Here is an 18,270-nt window from a genome sequence, read left to right on the forward strand (position 1 = left end):
AGAGGAGGGAGGCTGGGCTTTGAGGTCGGACAGGTCCAGGTGTGCCAGCCCGGCCCCGCCGCTGCCTGTGGGCCTGCGTGACTTGTGGGAGATCTCGGGTCTCACTCTCATCACTTATGAAACGGGGGTTGTGGTACCTACAGAGTTAGGTGAGTGCTTGAGAGAATGTGTCCAGCACCTGGCAGATGTTTATTATGCATAAGTACTGCTGTTGATAGCTGACCCATAGGGTGCTTACTGGGTGCTCGAGGCCTTGCATATATTAGCTTAGTTAATCCTCACAATGATGCTGAGGCACAGAGTGGTAGCTCTTTCTTGTATTGTTTTTAGGAAGAGTAGATGGGTACATATCAGACATCTAAAAAATAATAAAGTACTAATCCATATATAAAAAACTATTTAAAATATGGGAAGAGAATAATTTATAAAGGAACCATTTGTGTGTCTTTAGTTTGTCTTTTAAATGAACAGTGATTTGGAAACACCCTAATCCAGCAGCAAGTTACTGGCAGTCTACTCGTCTCAAACATGGACTTTGGAGTTAAGTAGACCCATCTATGTTTGGCCTCTGTCTCTGCCACTTACTAAGTCTGTGTGATCTGAGTTACTTAAAATCCTCAAGCCTCTATAGTTGTAGATGGGTGGAGTGATACCACAGTGAAGGGAAATGTGATGCTTAAATAAAATGGTGTTATATATGCACCTGGCATAGTGCCTGGCATGTACTGGGGCTCAGTGGTGTTCCATCCCCTGTCCCCGATTCCATCTTAAACTTAAGCACACTGGCTGTGTTGACCTTGTGTCAGCCGTCTGGCGCCTTTCATGTCTCACCTGATTTGCCAAGGGGAGTTTAGAAATGGCACCATGAAACAGCATCACAAATTGCTCTACAAAAGGCCTTCTCTGTACCTTGTTCTGAATCCCTTCCCCACCCTTGTACCGCAGCCCCTTTTCTTTGGAGAGGTCAGCAGGGAGAGTTGAGGCAGTCTCCTGTCACTGATTAATTGCTAAAACCTACCTGAAGAAGCTAGGATCAAGCCAGCACTTCATTGAAGTTCCTGTTCTTTAGACAGGGTGGGAGGCGGGGCGATGGGGGCAGGGGTGGGGCCGCTGTTTAGTCTGCGTTTCGTGCACTTCTCTCCAGGCACAGGAAGCTTTTGCTTCGTGGAGTGTGTGTGTGTGTGTGTGTGTGTGTATAACATCTAGCTCGTTCTTTTTTATCCTTATCCAAAAACCTCAGCTATAACATGTTTGGACACTTCAAGTTCTGCATTACTTTATTTGGAGGATATGTTTTATTTCAGGATCCGCTGTCCATTAATCAGGGTCTTGGCATGTTATGTACACTATTTGGCATTCTTGCCTATACCCATATTAAACTCAATGAACAGGAAGGAAGTAAGAGTAAATTGGTGCAACGTCCTTAATTAGGTTTTCGTAGAGAAAAGAAAGTCGCCTGAAGAAGATAAAAAAAAAGTATTAAGTGTGCAAGTTACTTTCAGAGATGAAACAAAAGTTATATGGCAAAATACATTAAATGATGGTTTGAAAGAAGTTAAGCAAAGGAAATTTTATTCATAAATATGACTTTCTTGGGACTTAACTGGTGGTCCAGTGGTTGGGACTCCACACTTTCACTGCCAAGGATGCAGGTTCGATCCCTGGTCAGGGAGCTAAGATCACACAAGCCATGTGGCACAGCCAAAAATTAAAAAAAATTTTAAGTAAAAATAAAATAAAATAAATATGACTTTCTCTTTTAGAGTACCTTTTTTAAAAAACGTAATTCTCTAAAACATGGCTCATGCTTCTTTTCAAAGATGATTCTATGAAGTACACAGAATGTTTGGTTATATCAAATGAAGTACATGAAATTAAAGTTCTGTAATGGTGACAAAGGAATTCAGATCACTGTACTACAAACGCGTAGTGGTTTTTAAGGAAGGACACATAGGAGGTCCCCAATGTGAGCTCTGTTATAATTTAGGCCAAAGTATTCAAGTCAGAATTTAACGCTAGCATTTCTATTGATATTTTAGTTGTTTTAGTGTAACTTCCTGCTTTTTTCATTTATAGATATGAAATAACATTTCCAGAAAGCAGAGTGTAGTAAAGGGGACCATAAGCCAAAATCCGGTTCTAAAAGTACCATTTCTCTAGTAGAAAATTGATGTAAGAAGTTAGATGTTATTAAAAAAACTACAGTTTCTGTAGGTATTCTCTTGTTTTGAGCTCTCGGTGAACTCTAGAAACTATACATGAAGTTAAAAAACAAAATGGCTCCATGTTTAAATGGCTCAAAGAAAAGACTATGGGAGGGGTTGAGCAGGTTTCTTCTTATCCTGGTGACTGTTCTTCTGGCCTCTTTGAGCATTTCATGTTGGTAATTTCTTAAGACTACCTTCCTGCTGTCATTCCCTACCCGCCACATGTGAGGCATCCGTGGAGCTTTCTTTGGCACTGAAGGATTTGGAGTGAACTATGTCAGCCTTTCTAAGGGGGCTGAGGAAAATTCTTGAGCAGCAAGTCAAGGCAAATTTTATCAAAGACTAAGCAGAAGCTTGATGAAGATACGAGGAAAGATTTGAAGGAGAAGTAGAGAAACAGTCAATATTTAACAAGTTCCATGAGTTTTTTAAAGGGATAATTTAAAAAATGTTATAGGGGAAATACATGATACTTAAGGAAATAATTGTGCCACATATTTAATTGCAAAATCTTTCTGCCTTCCAACTTTTGACATTTGAGAATTCAAAGCAGTTGTTGATAACCTCTCACAATAAATTGACTGAAACAGGTAATCCCTCTTGTAATAATTCTTTTTCTAAACATGGTTTAGAAACTTCAAGTGAGAACGCAACACTTAGGAGGACAAAGAGCCACGTGTAGAAAATATGCCTTTTAGGATTACTTTTTTCCTGGACTGTTTGAAGTGAAAAGCCTCACTGAAAATCTTATTTTGACAGAATTTCAATGTATCAGTCAATCTGTTGTGTGATTTTTATGTGTGGTTTTCTGTTTTTGTTTTAAATACTTCTGATTCTTCTCCGTTTCCAAAGATACATTTTATTGTGCTAAGAAATACAAAGCAGATTGTCTTGCCAGATGGACCTCAAAAGTTTTGTTTGTCTAAGAAATGTTCTCTGTGTATGTTTAAATTAACATATAATTATTTCCCCAAAGCTGGAGAAAAGTATTTCAGTATTTCAGAGGATTATGTGACTTCTGTGCACTAACAGCTGAGTTGATTTGTGCCATGTACAAATTCTTCTTAACTGTAAATACAACTTGGGGAGGGGATTTGTAATAAATGTTGGGGGAGAGTTATAATAAATGACTGATGTCAATAGGAATGCAAGGAGGGTTGGAACAAGATAGCATGGGGGGGTACGTATTTATAAGTGAATAAAATATGTACTCCTGGAACTAGAGTTTGATAAACATTTTTTGCCCTGAAGACCGTCTTCCCATTGAAAAGGAGATTCCTGGAGGAAAAAATGTACCAGACCATAAGGACCAACCATAGAGACAAACCAGAAATGCAGTGCTATGGAAGAAACCATGCTGGCTGTCCTTTTGTTACGGATGTAACTGCACTTGTTTTTTATTGTATATTCGATGACTGGACCTCAGCTGTTACCTATTATAAATAAAGAGAACCTGATGTTTTTACTTTCAAGTTGCATGTTAGGACCGGCAGAAGAAGGATGGCATCTGTGTATATGCAGGGGTAACAGTGGCCTGTCCAGCTCCCAAATATGCAGCATCTAATGAAACAAAATCCTCATCTCCCTTTTAAAATAACATAAAGGAGAAATCTTTTTCTATGAAATGAAGCAAGCTTTTTCCTGTTGCGTTTTTAAAAATACTTTTTAAATATTGCTAGTTTCAAATCAGTGGTCATCTTTTCTAAAAAAAATCTACTTAAAAGCAACAGCAGTAATCGAGCACTCCACATTGACCCCATCGGTGAATAGTTGTTGGGTGAATGAATATGCAGAATGGCCAAAGGAGAAAGTCTGATTAAATGAATGAAGACCAGATTTATTAGATAGATTCTGTTTTGCATTTCTGTTTCCAAACTTGAACTGGATTATACTTGCTAACATCATGAATACAATGATCATTTCATTCATTCGACAGAGTTTTATTGAACATATATTTTGTGCCAAGTGCTGTGCTAGGCACTGTGCAAAGACACTCCTGTGTTCCCTGTGATCTTAAGAAATATTGGTCTATCAGAAAAGATAGACATTAATTAAATTAAAATGTGAGTTTATTATTACAAACTCAAATAGTAAAAGGAACATGGGGGCTTCCCTGGTGGCGCAGTGGTTGAGAGTCTGCCTGCCGATGCAGGGGACACGGGTTCGTGCCCCGGTCTGGGAGGATCCCACATGCCGCGGAGCGGCTGGGCCCGTGAGCCATGGCCCCTGAGGCTGCACATCCGGAGCCTGTGTTCCACAACGTACCGCAAAAAAAAAAAGAACATGGTTCTCTGGAGCATGTAACAAAAGAATCTGGCCCAGGATTGGCTGTCAGCAAAGGTGTCCATGAGGAAAGGACAACTCAACTGAAATCTGATGGGCATATAGAAGTTAGCTAAGCAAAGAGGGGGATTGCCTTCTGATAAAAGGGAATAGCACATACAAAGGCCCATTGGTTGGAGGAGTTTATGATGAGTTTAAAGCACTGCAAAAAGGATGGAGCATAACGGCTACATTTAGGGAAAGGGAGATGTGGTATGACACAAGACTGGAAAGGAAGGCCAGCCTCGGACCATAGAATACCTTGTAGGCGTTGTTAGGCATCCAGTAAGAGCAAGAAGGGAGTGTTCTGAACGTCATCACGGTCGACCCCTTCGTTTTGAAACAGTTGGAAGAGAACCAGAGAGATGCTAGGAGACCTGATAGCTTGAAGGGGTGGTGGTGAGATGACAAAGTGGGTAGATCAAGAGGATTTAGTAGATGGGATCAAGTAGACTTGAGATGGATTGGAAATGGAGGGCATGGGAGGGGATGAAGTCAAGAATCACACGTGTTTGATTTGGGCAGCTCGATAGAGGATGGGCCCCTCTCTGAGGTAGGAAACGCGAGAAGACGGTTGGGGTGGGGAGGATGGAGCCCGAGTTCCTACATAGCCATCTCGATTTTGAGGAATCTTTGAGAAATCCAATTAAAATTATTAATCAAGTAATCAAATATACAGGTCTAGAAGTCAGGAGTGTTTTCTTTTTAATTGAGGTATAGTTGATTTACAATTTTAGTTTCAGGTTTACAGCTTGGTGATTCAGTATTTTTACAGATTATATTCCATTAAAAGTTATTACAAGGTTATAGCTATAATTCCCTGTCCTATACAATATACCCTTGTTGCTTACCTATTTTATACATAGTAGTTTGTTTCTTTAAATCCCATACCCCTAAGGAGCTCCTCCCCACTTCCCTCTCCCCACTGGTAAACACTAGTTTGTTTTCTATATCCGTGAGTCTGTTGCTGTTTTGCTATATACATTCATTTTTTTTCTGACTTATTTCACTAAGCATAATATTCTCTAGGTCCATCCACATTGCTACAAATGGCAGAATTTCATTCTTTTTTATGGCTGAGTAATATTCCATTTTCTGTATATGTGTGTGTGTGTGTGTATACACATGCACCACATCTTTATCCATTCATCTGTCGATGGACACTTAGGTTGCTTCCATATCTTGGCTACTGTAAATAGTAATGCTATGAACATTGGGGTTTGTGGATCTTTTCAAATTAGAGTTTTCATTTTTTTCTGGATATGTACCCAGGCGTGGAATTGCTGGATCCTATGGGAGTTCTATTTTTAGTTTTTTGAGGAACCATACTGTTTTCTGTAGTGGCTGCACCAATTTACAGTCCCATCAACAGTGTACAAGGGTTCCCTTTTCTCCACATCCTCATCATTACTTGTTATTTGTAGACTTTTCGATGATGGTTATTCTGACAGGCGTGAGGTGATATCTCATTGTTGTTTTGATTTGTGTTTCTCTAATTAGCAATATTGAACATCTTTTCATGTGCCTATTAGCCATCTGTATGTCTTCTTGGGGACAGGAGAGTTTTGGTTGCAGTGGAGATAAATGGGTAGTTACTGGAGTCTGCCTGATGAGGATGAAAGCATAGACCAGGATGAGCTTACCTAGGAAGACAGTATAATGCAAAAAGTCTACAACTGAGCCTTCAGGAACTCCAGCATATACTGGCAGTGGTAGGTAATTCTGCAAAGGAAACTGAAAAGGAAGAGTCAAAGAGGTAGGAGGAAAACAATGATGATGATATAATGGAAGAGAGGACGGCCAAAGGTGACAGTTTTGTTGAGAGGTCAGGGTAGACATGCACAGAAAAATAACCACTGTATTTATTGACAGTTTACTGTGGACCTTAGTAAAGCTGTTTCAGTGGCGTGGTGGAGGCAAAGAGTGGGTTGGAGAAATCTGAGTGGTCAGTGTGTGAGAGTTAAGGAAATGGATCCCAGGGTGTAGACAATTCTGTTGCTATTGCAGAACTGCAATATTTCAAGCAATATTGAATGTTGCTTGACATGAATGGGGGCTTTTTGTATGTGAGTCTACGACTTTTTTCACAATGCTAATTTATTATTATAGGATTAAAATTGTAAAGCACCAAATATCCCTGTGCAACCCTGGAGGAAGTGCACATACTTTTGTAACAGGGATGATCTTTTACTCTGAAAAGTTTTGTTTTTGGCTCCTGAATATACTTGAAATGTGGGTTGCTATTAATAAAATCAACAGTTAACTTTTGCGAACCACCAGCATACTTTGAAAACAACAATCTTGCAAGCCCACTAAGGGGTGATCTCTCTGTCACAGCTGAGGTTAACAAAGGGGAAAGAAACCTGCCAAGAGAAACGCCAGTCTGTTTGGGAGCAGGGCTGGCTTAGACATCAGGATCGTGGCTTCCAGTCCAGACTCTGCCTTTTTGACCAGGGTGGCCTTTGGCTTTGGACAACTCCCTCGCCTCTTAGGTCTCAGTTTCTTCATTTATAAAATGAGGGCTTGGATCCAGGTGATTTCCAGGGGACCCTCCATCTTCAAAATCCCCCGATTCTGCTTTTTCAGATTAAAATTGTAATTTCTCATTCACTTACATTGAGAGCATATTAGATTAAATTAATGAGAAAGGTTTTGTTTGGTCCTTATGGGAACTGTTTTCTTGTTCATATGCACTTCATTACTCATATATTGTTTTTTAAAAGTCTATGCAAAACATTAATTTTCATATTTGTTATATTAGAAGACATGGTTTCATTTGATTTATCCAGTCTGCTTTACACTTCACATGAAATCACTGGGAGGTGAATTAATGCCAATTCAACTAATTATTTATGGGTATTTGGAGGATTTTTTTGCTATACTGTTTTTAATTTGGCAAAGAGCATATCACCCAAACCATAGTAATTCACATTTTTCTGTTTAACTAAAAATATCTCATAAATACTAGGTATACCACAAGAACAAGCCTGCATATTTATTTAACCAACCAGGACTATGCCTTTTTTAAAAAGAACTTTATCAGAATTCCCTGGCAGTCTAGTGGTTGGGACTCCATGCTTCCACTGCAGGGGGCACGGGTTCGATCCCTGGTCAGGGAACAAAAACAGGAATAGGTACTTGGTTAGGAAATACCAATACCACAATTAGCACACAGCACAGTCAAAAAAAATTTTTTTAATAAATAAATAAATAGGACTTTTTTTTTTTTTTTTTTTTCTTTTTGCGGTATGCGGGCCTCTCACTGTTGTGGCCTCTCCCGTTGCGGAGCACAGGCTCCGGATGCGCAGGCCCAGCGGCCATGGCTCACGGGCCCAGCCGCTCCGCGGCATATGGGATCCTCCCAGACCGGGGCACGAACCCGTATCCCCTGCATCGGCAGGCGGACTCTCAACCACTGCGCCACCAGGGAGGCCCAGGACTTATTTTTTAAGAGCAGTTTTAGATTCATATTCACTTCTAAATTTTGAATTTTTTTGTTACCTACCTGAGATTATTTTTCCTTTTAAAATCAAATGATCTGTATCAACCAAATGTCTTCATTTTTTTCCTGTTTGTTCTTACACTCCCCCCAAAAAGTCAGTTTCCTGTTTTCTCAGTTTAAAATTAGAGCCAGCAGTTCGGTGCAGGAGAGTGATGGGTGGGCCTTAACCCAAGAGATGGGAGGCTCGAAATCAACTAGTCTGTTGAGATCTCCTGGGATATCCAGAACTGCAGTTTACCACAGGAATGAGCAGACTCTCCAGGTTTTTCTCTGCCTGGAGTTTGGAAGCAAGACTAACCTTGGGACTGGAGTTCTTAGAGAATTATGGAGTGACGCCTTGGCCATATTTGTTAGAATCAGAATGCTTTATACAACTTACCAAAACATTATAAGAGAAATACCGGCAAAAATGCTGTGGAAGACACAGTTGGTTTCCTAACCAAATACCTACCCTCTAGAGGCTAGACATGCTAAATACTCTTATTACCATGCTGCCACATCCACAGAACATGGATATCTAGAATTGTGCTAATTGGTAAAGGAGTGGTGAAAGAACCTGATCCAGAAGTACTGAGCTGCTTAAGCAATGCCATCAGCTGCCTATCTCCAGTCTTCTTATTCTAGATGGAAATAAACCCTGATTTGTTTAAGCCACTTTTAATTGATACTTGCAGCTAAAAGTATGCCAGTGAACTTTTGAGGGTAAAAATGGAGGACTTGATCTATCTGATAGATTTTACAATCCAGGAAGCAATAAGTAAATGTAACTGGTTAAAAGTGAAAATAAGCTAGTGGCTAGCCTGACGCCAGCCATCCTTGCATTCCATAGAGCACCAAACCCCAGCGAGTGAGGTGGATGGAAGAGAGGGAATGATCTGATGGACCTGGGGAGTCATGAATGGGGTCCAAACATGGGGCTATTGCTGGCTTGGGGTGAGTGAACCAGTTCCAACCAGGAACAGACTTTCCAACCAAGTGTGAGGTGGCCTACCTTGCCCTCCACCATCCTCTTTGTGCTCCCTGACTTTGGTCATCTCCAATTACCCAATGCTCCCCTTGCCCCAGCAACCTTACACCTCTTCAGTCACTACCTCATCCCCACTACTTCCCCTAGTTCTTCAAGTTGAGTTGGTAGATGAAGGAAGCAGTATCACCAATGACTACAAGGTCATGCCTAGGTCTTGGAGCCGGGCATCAATATGACGGTTCTACAGATATTCAATAAGAGGACCTAGGAGAAACTCACTCTAATAATGGTCCAGGACCTCCATAAAACCATAGGAAGAGGGAACTTCACTAGAGGGTCTCCCAGTGCCCACACACAGGACTATGGACATTGGTGAGAACGTGTGTGCTGAAAGGAAATGTCTGCTTATTATCACAGAATGATTGTCATGGAGAATTCAGCCAAACAGAGGACCATTCTTCTGTAATCAAAGAACATCTTGAGGACATCCAGCACTTGTACTCAAACAGCATTCCTCACAGGGGTGTCAAGCCTGTGAATTTCTTACACCTCAAAAAAGCTCAGTGCTGTTCTGAAACTCAGGGATTTTGCCAAGGAAACTATGAGCTAAAACTTCTGTCCACTTTTCCCCTGACACAGCACTGTGTGGCTCTGGAGAAGTATGGCCTCTCATCATGGGTTCTTGAATGTTGTCATGTTTATCCCCATTCTAACCCAACCTTGGTCTCCCCCTTTTTCCCGGTGTGAAGATGCACATCCAAGTGGGACAGTCTGAATTTCCCTGCCCTAAGGGGTCAGAGGAATCAGGAAGTCAAGATGAACATCTAGAACCTGCTAGAAATGAAGTTCACTCAAAGAATGACTATCGCAGGGTTTATGAACTACTCCTGGATCATGCGGGCCACAAAAGTCCTCTAGGTCAGTGCCATTCAAGGTATGGTCTGTGGACCAGTGCCAGCCCATGAGCAGTTTGTTACCTGTTCAAAGAAAGTAAGTACAGAAATTGAGAATAAGTGTTGAGAAACTTCTATAGCAGTTTGGTACCGCTATGGTAGCCAGGCATTTGATTTTGTCTTTTACAAAAGTATCACTCTGCAATGGACTGAAAGTAAAAAACTGATCTTCAAACAGTTCGTGCAGGACTGCCTCCACCCATGTGGGGAGAATACGAAGGAGATGGCCGGAGTTTGGGCCATGAGGTGAGTTGGTTATGAGGAGCTTTGTGATTAAAGCCTGGCCTCTCGGTTATTTGGCTTACCGCAGGTCTTCTCTTAGGGGCTTTGAATTCCCAGACCTCCCCTGCCGACTAGAGTCTTGGAGTTTAGTGGAGGGACAAGAAGAGCATGTGCGGTGGAAAGTTTGGGGCATCTCATACACAACTCGTTAGTCTGATGACCTCTTCAACATCTCCGCCGGGCAGTCCAATAGATATCTCAAACCGACACACCCAAAACCAGACTGATCTTACCCCACCCCAAACCCACTCCTCCTGCAACATTCCCTTACCGTTTGCTCAGATGAAAAATCTCAGAGTCATTCTTGACATTTCTCTTTTTCTTACCTTCTTGCCCAGTCTGGCAGGCTGGTTGGCGCTACCTTCCCAACATATCCAGAATCCAACCTCTTCATCCATTTCCACTTATATTGCAATGGCCTCCTAAAGGATCTCCCCACTTTTACCCTAACTCCCCACAGTTCACAATACAGCAGCCAGAGAGGTCCTCTCGTGTCACCCCTTTGCTTGAAACCCAGCAGTGATGCCCGCATTCTACTCAAAAATCCAAATCCAAGGGGGGGGCCTCGGGGCTGTGTAGCGTATGACCTCACCTCCTGTCACCCTTCAGCCCCTCCTCTGCCCCCGCCATTGGCCCTCACACTGCCCCTGCACGCTGCAGGCGTGCTCACAGCTTGGGATGTTTGCTCCAGCTCTGCCTGGGAAGCTCGCTCTTTGTTGTCTGTGTGGCGAACTCACTTCCTTCTAGTCTTTCCTCAAAACCTCACGTTTTCCATGAGGCCTACCTCACCCTCACTCCCAGCAATCTGGACTCTCCTTACCTTGCCCTATACTTTTTTCTTTTTTCCATAGAACTTGTAACTTTATACTGTACCATTTTAACATAGTCATATATTTATGGTTTACTGTCCGTCCCCATGCCAGAGTGTAAGCTTCACAAAGATAGGGGTCTGTTTTATTCATTGATATATACAAATGCAGGCACTTAAATACTTGACAGATGAATGAATGCATTTCCCGACAGCAGCTTTTATTAATTCCCTGAAGAATTCCCCCTAAACCTCAATGTTACTTTAGAGGAAGGAAAGCAGAGAGAGAGAGAGAAGGAGGAATAAGAGAGCTATCCCTAAAATCCAAGGCTGAATTATCCACTAAAAACGACAGGAGCTGCTTGTGCTCTGCTTCACCCTCCCGGTCTCCCTGTCTTTCATTGCTCCTGTATTCCATTCTCCCATTCAGGAAGGGCCAGAAACGCAGAGGTGACAGGTGAAGGATGAGGACTCATCATCCTTTGACAAACTTCGGGACTTCACGTAGGCAAAGCAGGAGAGTGCATGAGGGGCTAAATCTATTTCTCCACTTTCAAAAAGTACATTTGTGGGCTTCCCTGGTGGCGCAGTGGTTGAGAGTCCGCCTGCCGATGCAGGGGACACGGGTTCATGCCCCGGTCCGGGAAGATCCCACATACTGCGGAGCAGCTGGACCCGTGAGCCATGGCCGTTGAGCCTGTGTGTCCGGAGCCTGTGCTCCACAACGGGAGAGGCCACAACAGTGAGAGGCCCGCGTACCGCAAAAAGAAAAAGTACATTTGTGCCAGAAGTTACTGGGTTTTTTTCCATCAGAGCAGGAGTTTGGAACAAGGCATCCAGATCCTCCCTTGCATCTCTTCAACAGAAAGTTGGAAAAGAGGGGGGAAAAAAAGCAAAGATAAAGTGTGACAGAGAGAAAACAATCATGAACAACATAACAAGCAATAATAAAATTAAAAGGATAATCGAGATTTTTAACACACCTCTATCAGAAGTGGATAGAGCAAGTGGCCTGAGAGTAAAGTTGTCTAATAGGTTTCATGAGGACGCTTTTCTCAACAAGCAGAGGACACACATTCTTTTCAAGTGCTAGTGGAACCTTTACCTTTAACAGTAAAGATTAACAGAGATGGTATAAATGGCTGGTAGGTTGAAGAGTTTTTTGTTTTGTGTGCATTTATTAAAATAATAAAAACAGGGAATTCCCTGGTGGCCTAGTGGTTCAATCCCTGGTCAGGGAACTAAGATCCCACAAGCCGCATTGCATGGCCTAAAGATAAACAAACAAAAACAAACAAACAATTTAAGCCATCTTCTATTATTTTGGGATACTTAATGCTGAGAATGGACTAGAATCTTTTTTTATATATTTATTTTATTTATTTGGTTGCCCCAGGTCTTAGTTGCGGCTCGCGGGCTCCTTAGTTGCAGCACATGGGCTCGTTAGTTGTTGGCAGGCAGGCTCCTTAGTTGCACTCGTGGGCTCCTTAGTCGTGCTGTGTGAACTCTTAGTTGCGGCATGCATGTGGGATCTAGTTCCCTAACCAGGGATCTAGTTCCCTAACCAGGCCCCCTGTGTTGGGAGCACAGAGTCTTAACCACTGTGCCAACAGGGAAGTCCCCCTGGACTGGAATCTTGAATGATCATATTTCAAGGTACAGGTGTTGAACCAGGTGATCTTGTGCTTCAAGGAGGCTTTGGAAGTCACTACAGGTGAGATTAGAAGTCTTAGGAGTGGACTCTCTGACCCAAGATATGTGGCTGGAACCAGAAAGGATGTAAGCAAAGCGTGAGGAAAACAGCTCAGGAGGAGGGAAATGGTGAAGCCATTTGCAGAACTTCTCAGGAAGATTAAAAGAATGAATGCATACATACATACATACATACATGTGATTAATAAATAAATATGGGTTGCTACTAAACATGGAGTGACCAAGAGGGACATTTTGGGCCACTTCTCTGGCCCCAATTTCTAATATTATTCCTAATGTGGGACAGCTGGTTGTCCTAGATCTGTTACTCCTTCTATTTAAATTAGTTCTAAAATTTTATTTTAAAATCTCAATGCATAATTTCTAAAATTTTAATTAAAATTAAAAATGTTCCATATGCTTTTCCGGGGGCCTTCTTTTCTAATTGGAAGAGTTTTCTCCATGACACTTGAGGTTGAAGGAATGCAGTTTGCTGCCCTCAGCCTATGAAAATGAGACTTGTTTTCTCCAGCATCTGCCTCGTAGGGCACTGATTGAGGCTCAGCAGCCTCAGACTCTGGGCTAACCCAGAATGCATGCACAGTCACAACATGGACAACGGGAGAAAGTCTTGTTTAAACCCTGGTTGTGGCCAGTGTCTTTGGGGAAGGAAAAATGCAAGTTGAGTTTATTAAGAGGATTATTTTTAAAACTATAAGGTTTGTGATTGCACTCTAAATGTAAGTCACTTTTTTAAAAATTCACTTTTATTGGAGTATAGTTGATTTACAATGTTGTGTTAGTTTCTGCTGTACAGCAAAGCGAATCAGTTATACATCTACTTAAGTCACTTTTGGAATGAATACAACGATGTATGTGACACAGGGATGAAAAATTAATTGTCATTCTTATTGTGAATCTGACAAAGTGTTCGTAATTAGGGATACCTGTGGTATTGACACTTGCCCATTAATTCAGGATGTTCTCGTATTGAGAATTCTTTGGGCAAGCAAGGATTCTCTATTAAAGGAAAAAAGCAAGATCCTTTAAAGTAGTATTAATGTGAGTAGAATCTTATTTTGCTGGATAAAACCATTACAGTTACAGTTATAAGAGGATTGTCTGAACATCTTGGCATGTAGCCCGTAACCGCTCTGCTTTGCTAATAATAAGCAATACTGCTTGCAGAAATGTTTCTTTAACTAATGCATTTCCTAAGTGGTTTCCTGTTGACTTCTCTTTTTCTTCCTTGCCCCTAGCTTCGAATATTCAGCAAACCTCAATCCTGACCTCTACTCTTTCTTTATTCTCTTAGAAGCTCCTTGAGAGGGGCTTCCCTGGTGGTTCAGTGGTTAAGCATCCGCCTGCCAATGCAGGGGACACGGGTTCGAGCCCTGGTCCGGGAAGATCCCACATGCTGCAGAGCAACTAAGCCCATGCGCTACAACTACTGAGCCTGTGCCTTAGAGCCTGCGAGCCACAACTACTGAAACCCGCACGCCTAGAGCCCGTGCTCCGCGACAAGAGAAGCCACCACAATGAGAAGCCTGCACACCGCAACGAAGAGTAACCCCCACTTGCCACAACTAGAGAAAGCCCGTGTGCAGCAACCAAGACCCAACACAGACAAAAATAAAAGAATTAAAAAAAAAAAAAAAAAAAAGCTTCTTGAGAGCAGAAAACTTGTGTGTCAGCCAGTGGGTAAACCAGTGTCAGATACTTATTAGACATTATCTTTCACTATCAGTTCTAACCTGGTAATTCTCAAAACCACATCTTTAGTTCCATGTTCCTGTCCATGACTTATTGTTGTTCTTTCCACTGAAAATTATGTCCATGAAAAAAGCACTTTACTCCAGCTCATAACTCAATCAGGAGTGAGTTCTTCCTGAAAATGACCAATGTACATACTTCAGTGTACGGCCAGAGTGTTTTATGTGTACTTCCCATTTTATCATGCAGAATCCTGAAAGGTCACGTACTCAAGGGTAATGACTAAATACAATAAATAATTTTGACTGCTTCTTGGAGGACATTCTTGAGTGACTTTTAAGTGAAACTGGCTTGTTCTTCCTCTGGAGGTGAAGGAGGATACCGTGACTGCTAGTACAGCTGGTGCCACGGCCTTGACTGCATGCCACGGGGCCAACACTTTTACCCACCATTGTTTTTGCGCCATCAGGGCAAAAGGCAACACGGTGGAAAAGCAAAGGAAGTCTTACCATTATTATGAAGAGACTTTCGACCTTACAAGACCCTTCCAGGAGGTCCATGGGCCATACTTTGAGAACCGCTGCCGGAGGCCTTCAGGATGTCATGGCAAACAAGACGACAACGTCACTGCCCCTGTAGAGCTTAAGTTCCAGTGATGGAAGACAATCGACAAGTAGAGAAGTAAGCAGGGGTGACTTCAGAGCATGATCGACTCTGTGAAGAGCATAAACAAGGAGAATGTAGGGGACTTCCCTGGCGGTCCAGTGGTTAGGACTCTGCGCTTCCACTGCAGGGGAGCACGGGTTCGATCCCTGGTCGGGGAACTAAAATCCCGCATGCCGTGCAGTACAGCCAAAAAAAAAAAAAAAGGAATATGTGATAGACAGTCTCGAGGGATGGAGGAGGGGCTGCTTTTAAGAAGCCCCTTGAGGAGGTGACATCTGAGCCCAGAGCTCAAGGATGAAGGGGGGTCTGCCATGCACAAGACTGGGGAAGAGGTTTCGAAGATGATACAGCAAGGGCCAAAGTTCTGAGGCAGGGAAGAGCTTAGCATTTGAGAGAGACAAGAAAGAAGGCAGTCAGGACTGGACAACAGCACTATTTTTTATGGCCCTTAAAATTCCTTTAGGAGGGATTCCCATGTTATTATCACTAACAGTAATAACAGTATATGTATTAACTTATTTAATCCTTGCAATAATCCTGTTATCCCCATTCTATAGATGAGGAAACTGAGGCATGCAGAGAATGGGAGAGTTGGTGTCAGAGCTAGAACACCAGGCAGTATGGCCATGGAACCTATACTTGTAATCTTTAGAGCCTCTTTTTTAGAAAACAATCACTCAATAGGTAAAACTTTCTTGTTAGTGCACATAAACGCATAGTGTGTGTGTGTGTGTGTGTGTGTGTGTGTGTAGTATATCTGATGTATCCCTCTTTACTTTGGGTCTGGAGAACTAGAAGCTATCAAGTCACAGACAGGAATCTATCATTTGAGGAAGGAACAGTAGCCATCAGCTCAGTGAAAGGAGTTTCTCTGAATAATTCTGCTAAAAAGTTTCTCTCTCGGACTTCCCCGGTGGCACAGTGGTTAAGAATCCTCCTGCCAATGCAGAGGACACGGGTTCGAGCCCTGGTCCAGGAAGATCCCACATGCTGCGGAGCAACTAAGCCCGTGCGCCACAACTACTGAGCCTGCACTCTAGAACCTGCAAGCCACAACTACTGAAGCCTGCGCGCCTAGAGCCCGTGCTCCGCAACAAGAGAAGCCACTGCAATGAGAAGCCTGCTCACCACAACTAGAGAAAGCTGGTGCCCAGCAACAAAGTCCCAACGCAACTAAAAATAAATAAATTCATTAAAAATTTTTTTTTCCTCTCTCAATGTGAGCAGTCCGAGATACATTGATTCTTTATGAAGCTTTTGTTTTATTCTAAATGCGATATAAACAAAGAGCAGTGAGCTTTGAAGCTGAACAGTCTACTCAGCACAAGTTCCTCTGTGCAGGTTGGTTGTTGAGTGGCTAGTCTAACTAACCTCCGTGGTGGTCTGATAGGGAGGTTACAAAAGGATGGTGTCCTACTGCCAAATCTATGCAGAGAAGCAGGAAGGTTGTAATTCCCTTTCTAGAAGCAAACCTGGCCTGAGATACCCCTCCACTCCCTCACCTCCACCCCAGCCCTCAGTAAGGGGACCTAACTGTCAGCTTTGATGGGAAAGGGCAACCTTCCTGGAAACAAGGGCAGTGAGACCACCCATGGCACATTCTTGAGATGTTGATGCTGACCTGCGGCATCTCTTTTTTTTTATTATTTATTTTTTTATTAGTTTCTACTTTATAACAAAATGAATCAGTCATACAGATACATCTGTTCCCATATCCCTTCCCTCTTGCGTCTCCCTCCCTCCCACCCTCCCTATCCCACCCCTCCAGGCAGTCACAAAGCACCGAGCTGATCTCCCTGTGCTATGCGGCTGCCCCCCACCATCTATCTACCTTACGTTTGGTAGTGTATATATGTCCATGCCTCTCTCGCTTTGTCACAGCTTACCCTTCCCCCTCCCCATATCCTCAAGTCCATTCTCAAGTAGGTCTGTGTCTTTATTCCTATGACCCGCAGCATCTCTTTAATCCTCTCTTTGTGGAATCTTCTCTGCTTTGCTTCTCAGTTCATCACCACCCCAATCTGCAGGCACTGGGCGAAGGATGGACCCTGGCTCCAAAAGTCGCTGTCACTTGAAATCAGACTTACTCCCTGGTTGTGGGCACTCTGTCCTCTGGATTGCAGCAGAACCGTGTTTCTTATAAGAGGCCAACCCCAGTCCAGGGTTTCACCATCTGTACCTTAGCCTGAATAGTAGACTCTGGCTTCAGCTCACCAAGGAGCCCTGCTCTGGGCTTCTGGAAATTATGTGGCTAAATCAAGATGTGACACTGTGCCTAGTCTCTCCTGACAATAAAGAAAATACAATATGTGCTTGATTAATTTTCTACCTCTGACTTTTGTAATTTGTAGACTATAAGCTCCACGAGGGCAAGGTCTTGTCTGTTTCTGCTCACTTTTGTACCCCCAGCCCTGGCACAATGCCTGGCACGCCCTGTTCATTGATTATTCATTTAATGACTGAATGACTAAATGAGTGGTTTCACTGGACACATGGAAATAGACATTTGAATGTAGTAGAAAATTTATTCATCCACTTGGTCTTTTATTCACTATTCCACAAATATTTATTGAGCACTGATTATGGCAGACACTCTGTTGGATGCTAGGAATGCAAAATCCATGGGTGAAGCAATCTAACCAAGGGGACTTTCCCAACTAGGCAGACTCAGAGAAATAGTCCTTTATTCAGTGGGTAGCGTGAGTCAAGAGTCCTTTGCGTGCAGCACACTGTGCTAAACCCAGGAAAGTAGAAAGAAATGGAAGACATTTCCTTTCATCACAGAGCTGTCAATCTAAAGGCCAGAGAACACAGCCCTATGCAAAATACTAAACTGTTGTGCAGTGACACATATATGAACAAGAAAATATTAACATGTCCCCAAACGCTGCAGCTCTCTGAGTAATCAAGTGATCATTACTCATAGTGTCACTGTCAGAGTTTCTGTCTCCTGGAAAGCTCTCCCCACCCTCTGCTTAGATAGCTTCCCCTAATGCAGATCTCAGGAAGGCTGTGTCTACATCTACATCCAGATGCCCCTCTGTTAGTCTCTCTTTTAAGAACCCATTTCTTTTCCTTCCAAATCTTCATCCCAATTTGCAATTATATATTTACTTGTTTGTTTCTAGCCTTTCTCCTTCACTGCCCTGAAAGCTCCA

General features: G+C 42.6%; 1 protein-coding gene across 5 annotated transcripts in view; it reads left to right on the forward strand.

The window, feature by feature from the left end:
- SLC35E3 (solute carrier family 35 member E3) overlaps positions 1–16,306 on the forward strand; it is a 29,015-nt gene extending 12,709 nt beyond the window's left edge. For 2 of the 5 annotated variants that reach the window (XM_082636816.1, XM_082636818.1), the window contains one exon: positions 1,241–3,679. In XM_082636816.1, the coding sequence (XP_082492942.1) occupies positions 1,241–1,427 (187 nt within the window). In that variant the 3' untranslated portion in view covers positions 1,428–3,679. Of the gene's footprint in view, positions 1–1,240; positions 3,680–16,034 lie in introns of those variants that run through there. The other 3 variants (XM_082636819.1, XM_082636820.1, XM_082636817.1) reach the window with 3 other exon arrangements.
- Positions 16,307–18,270: the final 1,964 nt, after the last annotated feature.

This window comes from Mesoplodon mirus (genome assembly GCF_964341445.2).
Source record: "Mesoplodon mirus genome assembly, chromosome: 11".
NCBI classification, from domain to species: Eukaryota; Metazoa; Chordata; class Mammalia; order Artiodactyla; family Ziphiidae; genus Mesoplodon; species Mesoplodon mirus.